At 39.6% G+C, this 8,205-nt stretch overlaps 1 protein-coding gene across 1 annotated transcript; it reads left to right on the top strand.

Annotated features, from left to right (window-relative positions):
• Nucleotides 1–298: 298 nt before the first annotated feature.
• Nucleotides 299–3,094, top strand: LOC140226667 (verrucotoxin subunit beta-like). The gene has a single exon (XM_072307108.1). The coding sequence runs from the start codon at nt 299–301 to the stop codon at nt 3,092–3,094; it is 2,796 nt and encodes a 931-aa protein (XP_072163209.1).
• The last annotated feature ends 5,111 nt before the right edge of the window (nt 3,095–8,205 follow it).

The raw sequence follows: 8,205 nt of genomic DNA, 5'->3' as shown, positions 1-8,205 counted from the left end.
GCAATAAGATAATTTCTTTTACCTGATTTCAAACCTGATTTCAATATAAAACATGATTCAACATAAATTATACAAGAGCGAATCATTATATTCGTATATACCAGTCTTCAGTGCAATAACTGAAAATTATGCAAAGTTTTGTTCATATTAATGTAAAACAAATATAATGTTCAAACAAAAACATAATACCTACAAAAAATGGTACAATTACCATATTTTCAAGAGTGTAATCTCTTTCTGTATCAAGGTACAAACTGGTGAAGAAAAGAAGTTGGAGCTGCCCGCTCTCGGTAGACCGATGCAGCTTGGAATGCTCTACGACTGTCGTGATGATACGTTTATTCCTGGCTTCACGCTGTGGGACCCAGAAGTATTGACGAACGACCGTGACGTCCGTAGGCAACAAGGGACCTATTTCAACGTCATTACGTCAGACAACATCAATAACAAGTCGTCGGCCTTGAATATTGAGGCTTCTCTGAAAGCGAGCTTCATGGGTGGCCTGGTTGAGGTGAGTGGTTCTGCCAAATACATCAACGACAAGAAGACGACTAGTCGACAGTCCCGCCTTACACTTCAATACAAGACCACAACTAAGTTTGAACAGCTGACAATGAAACATCTAGGAAGACACAATGTGCAATATCCGGATGTATTTGGTCAAGGTATCGGTACGCATGTTGTAACAGGCATTTTGTACGGGGCACAAGCTTTCTTTGTATTTGACAGGTACTTGAAGAATGACGAGAGCGACAAGCATGTGCACGGGCACGTAAATGCCATCATCGAGAAAATTATGAGCTTAAGCACGACAGGCGAAGGTGACCTGAAACTCACAGAAAGCGAGAAAGAAGAAGCTGACAAGCTCCAGTGCAAGTTCTATGGCGATTTTGCGCTTAAGAGCAACCCTGCAAGCTACGAGGAGGCTGTGGTGATCTATAAACAGCTGCCATCAATGCTGGGAGATAACGGAGAGTTCGCTGTTCCTCTGACGGTATGGCTGTATCCGTTGTCGAAGTTGGACAGCAAGGCAGCAAAGCTGTTCGGAGAAATCAGTGTGAACATTATTGGACAAGTCCAGAATATTCTAGAGGGTTTCGATCAGTGGAAAATGAGATGTGACGATTTGGTCAAAAACGACGTCTGCACGGACTTTCCGAATTTCACCGAGAAGCTGGACCTCTTCAGAAAGTTACTACTCGAATTCAAGCAGGGTTTCCAGCAAAAGATTGCTCAAGCACTACCAAAAATTCGTGGAGGTGAAGCAGTAGAACAAGTACTGATAGACATCATATCTGATTATGAGAAATCCCCTTTTCATTCGGGACTGGTAGAACACTGGCTGAAACGCAGAGAAAAGGAGATGAACATCGTGAAAACCTTCCTGAAAGGTTTGAACTCCTTCAGAATCATTGGCTCTCGGGAAGACCTGGATGAACTGTTATTGGATTTCTCAATCGAACACGTAGTGGCGTTTTCTTTCTCCTCATTGGGGCTAGAAGATGATTATCTCAAGGTCCTTTCACGGTTCATCAGGACACAAACAGAAGAGTCTTATTCACCGAAGAAAGAATGGTTTGACAATGTGGCAACTTCGAAGAGAATGAGAATGGAAGCCAAACAGTTCAAGGACTTTGCAAATGCAAACAGTACCTCAGAAGAGACCACATTTGTCATAATGGGGTTCGATGATGGCGAAGAATCGACCCCCGAAGGTGGCTCACTCTTTCACTACGAGCATAGCGTCCTTACCACAAAAAACTTTGAACCTCCTGGTGTACCTGGAAAACCAGAGATTCTCGAGACATATCATGATTCTGCGATACTCAGATGGACCGCGCCACAGACTTGGCATGCATGCATCCAATCTTACCTTGTAAAATACAGGGAGACGTCATCAAGACAGGATCCTGAATGGCGTGAGTTCAGGACAGATAATACAGCTACTCTTGCAACCGTACCGGAATTGAAGCCAAACATCACATACGAGTTCTCGGTGGCAGCGATTTATAACATTTGGCATTCCCTGGGTGGCGCAGTGAGTAAGGTTGCTACAACCCTACCTTCGAGCCCTCCACATAATGTGCGAAGGAACCAAGTTTCTAGGACTAGTATTACGGTGGTGTGGGATAAGCCTGACGTGCTAGGGGAAGGCGTTAGAGTGATGAGATACAGAGTGAAATACATCCCGACAGTTGACAAAGATCCAGATCACGTGTTCCTGACCGAAACCAAGGGAAATGTTTGTTTGTGCACAATAGATGACCTTGATTCAGGAACTACCTACAAAATATCAGTCTCTGCTTTGTGTGGAACAGCAAAGGACAGCGCTTTTTCCGAACCCGTGGAAATAACGTCAGGTGCTGCAGTAAGTCGTTCGCCTACACAAGAAGTCCTGAAGGAACTTCAGCTCTTGGAAGCAGCAGTGGAAGGTCTACAGCCACAAATCCAGATGGGATTATGTAAGCTTGATGAATTGCAAGTGGAGCAGAGGATCCTGGAGCAGCATGAGGCTGACATTGAAGCGAATAAGGACTTTGTATACGAGGTGGAAGTTCAGAAGAGTCGGAAGATCGACATTACAGGAGAATACATCACCAACTGTTCCCGTTGCCACGTTACATGTCATTACCCATGTGGTATCGCAGATGACAAGAAGAAAGCGGGCTGTGCGGCCATGAAAAAAGATGGAACATGTACTGTATGTCCTGGAAGATGTGTTTGGAATGTTCACTTCAATCAGGCTTACAAATTTGAATATTACACTGAGAAGGAAACTCGGACTTATGCGGAGCTCGAAAATCGTTACAACGACGCAGCTGGCAAGAAGCTAACTGTAGAACAAGTTGTCAAGAACCATCAAGAAGAATTCGAAAGCATACAGAAATGCGTGTATCAACTAATCACAGAATCACAGAGAAGCCTCAAACGTCTGGAAGAAATCGCATTAAGGCCAAACCCTCTCAGTACTCTGGACTCCGTGGATCTCTTGATTGAAACGGAAAAAAGGGAAGCAAAACCAGGATGGAAAAGTCGTGTCAAAGCTCTCCAAGACGTGCGTAATCAGGCAGAAATCCTGTCCCAAATTATTTGAACCTTATTTTGAACCCTTTCAGCACTACCAGCAGCACTTCAGTGCAAAAGGAGAGAAGAAGAAAGGAATAGTTGCAAGCTTTAGGGATTTTCTTAGCCCATTTCGAAGTGGCAGTGTTTGCCTTCTTTGAGTAAATCGAAGACGGCATGCACAATCGAGTACAAATTTAAACTGGAAACATGTTAATCAAAGCTGAGCAGTGCTCATCTACTGCTTTGTTTAACTCCTTTTTTGTTGAAACAATTTTTAGATTTTCTTGAGTATGTTTTAACGTTTACATAAAAATTAATGGCCGTATAGGTGCTAGATTATGATTTGCCGGTTACAAGAATCTTTGAAAATAAACGTTTACTTCTTTGTAATCTACCCTTGCAAATTATTCAGTCAAGGAAGCCATTTGTATTTCAATATTTTACAAATGGTGTTAAGGTTTTCATATCATGTATAAGAGCAAAACGTGTTTTTGTTATAAAACAGAAAATGCACAGAAACATACAATTACCTGATTGTCTCCCAAAGAGGAAACAGGGGCGAAGACCCCCTTCCCCAACGGCTCCAAGGCCTAAATTCAAAATCCAATGATTTCGTTGACTTTGATATGAGAGATGCAACAAGGAGTCTACTACGCAAATAATTAACTTCTGAAGGAAGAATTAAACGCCCTTTTCCCACCCAGAAATGATTTACCCCGCAAAACGCAAGCAACACCAGTTTCTCAAAGATATGGTTGATAATGGAGATAGCAAATCTGTTGCATTCTTTTTTTTTTTACCATTCTTCTTTTCAATGATGGTATTTTCGAAGCAACACAATTTTTACAATTTTACTTATTGGCGTTCACATCTGAACTTATATTGCACAAATATTTTGCTCTAAATGAAAATAATGGTCAAATCAATCGACTTGTAAATGTCATGATTATTTTGACCTGTCTGCTTGCGCCAGCTGATGTAACATCAGGAATAAGAAATGTCATTAAAACCACAAATGTGGGCTGCGAAGCGTGTACGTGGATGGGTTAGAGAGCCGTTAGCAATGGCAATTTTGTATCTCATGAGAAGACAGTTATAACACAAAGATTCCAAAAGGTTGTTGTAGTTTTTGTAGCTTTTCCGTATTTTTTTTTGGTGTCTCTACATGTGTTCCATGAATAATTTTATGCACTACATTTCTTCAACCGTAGACGTATTTGAATTCGAGTCTTCATTATTTGTAATTGTAGTATCACCACGTTTTCGTACTGTACTTGAAAGTTCATTTATAGTGTATCTTTTTTTTTTCATTATGTAATATCGTTTGTGTATATTTGCTAGAATGACAGATAAATGATACTCAGCAATTTGTTGGAATCTTTTTGTTTTAATCAAGGGTGGAAAAATCATTCTTAAGACGGAATAGAAACATCATACGCGATATTATGGCTCAGAACGGTCCTCTGTGACTACATACATTTGCTGGATTTTGGCATGTTATTTTGCATGCTCGGAATGTATCTATCTGGCAAGTATGTGTCGTATGTATCGAAAATTTCCACAAATGTCAAGCAATGTAACTTACAAAAAATTCAGGACAGACTTTCGTAAAACTTTATATATATATATATATGTTTTCCAGGTCAAATATCCACTGATCGAAACCAACTGTCAATATATAGCTAGTTCAAATGTCCATGTAGCAACATAATGTCAACAATTGATATTGGCATCGAAATAGGAAGTTCAAATGTCCATGTAGGTATCTAACGTCCATGTAGCACAAGCAAATATCAGACTTACTTATGCCGCATACCCGAAATGAATATCCAGTTTCTAGGGATATACCGTCTAATTGCATCATATAGACAGCGTTTACTTGAATTGCAAAAACACTATTTTCTATTCATTACTGAGTATTGTAGTTTTTTAAGTGAAATGTCAACTGGGTTCAACCATAATCATGAATATTTCTCGGTGTGTGTCATGGTGAGAAATCCCTTAGTGTCACATAATTCTGAGACAGCAATGAGCGAGTGCTGTTTGAAAACAAAACATTCCGTTTTTTAAAGCATTGTAGCTTCTCGTAGAAACGTAAAGGCTATGTATAGACATGGAATGAGTATAGTACTAAGTATTATGTTGAAGAGAAATGCTGTCATGCATTTTTTTTAAACCAAAAGCAAGACTAAGCACTTTTTTTTTACGTAAGCCGTAAAAGTAACAATTTTCTTGCGAATGGTCAGTAGCTATACATTATTGTCCACATCTGCACAGGTGGACATTCAATCACAACGCAACGCAAGCTCAATGGCTTTGTGATGCATGGCAGGTGGAACTGTTATTGTTGTTAAAAGACATTTGATAGTTTATCGATCGTTGTGGCCACGAGAGCAAAGTAAGCACACTTGGCATGCCTTTGACTGTTGGACGTGCAAACGTGGAATATAGAGAGATAGGCAATTCATGTCCATGTGCATCGTGATAGCCGAATGAATGTCCACAACATAATGTGGTAGTCATTAGGCACTTCAAATATCCATGTAGGTATGAAATGTCCATAAAGCGCATATAGAATATTAGACTAGGCAGTTAAAAAGTCGCATAGCCAAATCGATGTCCAAGAAACTGAGCAATGTCCCAAATGGGAAATCAAATGTCGCATAGTGATCTCAAATGTCCATAGTCTCAAACATTGCTTGTGATGTCGCGTTTACACCATATTCCCTGTGGCCAAGGCAGTCACGTTTCAAATCACCGTGGAAAAAACGGGATGGACTTGAGGCAACACAAACGTGACACACCGTGATTGCAGTGAATGCTGTGTCAGATTTTTAAACTGTCTAAGAAATGTCAAAGGAATCCCTGTCCTAATGAGAAACTTTGTAAGTCGTAATAAAACGGGGAGAGCACAGTAATTAGCCTGACAGCACGTACTAAGCAGTAACAAAACTTGGAGGTGGTCCGTAGTGGGACGCGACGGATTGTGTTGTCTAGCGTGACCAGAAGCCTTGCAAATGGCGTATAATAGAGCTTTATAGATGTTCACCGGTACGAGAACTAGAACAAACAAGACTTGAACACCAGGGGTTGGGGTAGGAAAATTTCGGGCAAACGGGGGTCGCCGGGAACATGAGGTAAACGTACCATTCCTGTATTTGAACTTGACATACTTAATCGCATTGTTCAGTGTTTTGTTGCAATTACCTAGCTACGTATATCAATAATGCCAACGGTCTTCAGAACACATTAATCTTATCTATTCTTTTGTATAGATATCAAAAAAGGTAAACTTCTTTTTTATGAATAATATGAATAATATATTATGAGTTTCTCACGCACTTTTATGAAAGAATGACATTTAGGACATGTTCCCGGTCGCGCTGACCCCATGAAATAAAGATTGGTATAAAATAAAGGCCTACCCGCACTACTGCCGTAGGTCCTGATTGTTTTATGAATTACAAGAGAAGGGCGGGGAGAATAATGCCCAGATGATCGTGTCCTACAGGCATACGTCGGATTTGAAAGCATATTTTTAAGAAATAAATGAAAACTTGACAAAAATTGGCAGGATAATCTAAACTGGACGAATCTACGAGGTTTCGCGGTCAGGCAATTTATCATATTCTCGAGGGCGCTATTGTAAAGATTGGATGTTGATTGAAGAAAAAAAAGGTTTGTTGCATAATTGTGCTGTTCATAATGAGTATCATGATATTCATGATATTTGCCGTGACGAAAAAAAGATAGACAAAGTCCCGTGATCGATGTTCATGTTTTTCCATCAAGTTGGTGATAAGTGAGAATGTCTTCATTTACACTTTAACATCACCCTCTCATCTTATCTCTTCTCTTTTACAGCTCTTTTCTTCTTCCTCTTTTCTCTCTCTCTCTCTCTCTCCTCATTTGTTATTTCTTCTTCTCTCCCTCTCTCTTTTCGGTTGAAAAGTAATACTGTAAACCACACGTAAAGACTCGCAGAGGCCTGATTTTGTATTCCCTGAAAAAAAAAAAAAAAACGAGAAAAAAAAGGTCTTCAGAAAAGAAAAAAAAAAACAGTAAAGAAACTAAGCTATTCCTGTAAAGTCATGTGAAATTGTCTGTACATAATAATGTCAAGGTCTTCACATTACTACGCTTATCATATATACAGCGTACAATATCTTACCATTCAGGAGTAGGCATTGTAGGGCCTATCGGTGATTCCGAGTCAACGGATATTTGAATTACCTATGTCACATTTGAATTACCTAAGGGTGCGTTTATAAGATTTTGCGTGCCTAGAATCACTGTTTTGAAACAATATTTTGAAACACTGATTCAAATCACACTTTCGTCAGGAGAGCGTTTATAAGATTTTTTCTCCGAGCGTGTTGGGGCTCTCGCTCAGACTGTGCCATTGCGCAACTCACTCTGCGCAGTTTTTCCTCGGCAAAAGATCAAACAGGGTGCGCGCAAGGCATTGTGACGTCATTATAAACAGTGTTTGCGATCGCGGTTGCGTTTATAAGATTTTTGAAACACTGATTCTACAAAAACACTGTTTGTAAACGCACTATTTTGTGCGTTTACAAACAGTGTTTCAAAACACTGTTTCAAATCACGGCGAGCGTTTATAAGAATTTTTTTTAGAGCTAGAATCACTGTTTGGCCATAAACAGTGTTTCAAAACACTGTTTCTGGCCAGAAGAAAAATCTTATAAACGCACCCTAGGATCGACGTGATACTCTAATTGACCTGAGGTGACGCAACAATCTTCATTGTGTGGATATTTGACTTGGCTATTAACATATTATTCATCTAATAGGACATTTTTGTCGCTAAGTGGATAATTGATCTCCCAAACGAGTGATATATGAATTACCAAATGCGACTTTTTCTTTGGTATAGCTGATTTTCTGCCAAAAATCCTTTATTTTCTTTCATATACCAGGGGTTGGGACTCACATCCCTAAATGTACACACAGCACCATGCACGTCAAAAACACTTTTTTTTATGGTGTCCAAAATATGACTTTTTGTTGAAACTTTTGTTTACACTGACAAAAATAAAATGATCAAACTTTCATGAATCTTGTCAATTTGACTTTCTTTCATGCAAAAAGACAACGCAAAGTCATAAACCAATGGATATC

The sequence above is a fragment of the Diadema setosum genome, chromosome 3 (genome assembly GCF_964275005.1).
Source record: "Diadema setosum chromosome 3, eeDiaSeto1, whole genome shotgun sequence".
NCBI lineage: Eukaryota > Metazoa > Echinodermata > Echinoidea > Diadematoida > Diadematidae > Diadema > Diadema setosum.
This window is presented reverse-complemented; position numbering and strand designations above follow the sequence as displayed.

What these genes read in the sequence shown, in the direction of transcription:
- LOC140226667 (XM_072307108.1), top strand. Translation starts at nt 299, where the DNA reads ATGCAGCTTGGAATGCTCTACGACTGTCGTGATGATACGTTTATTCCT.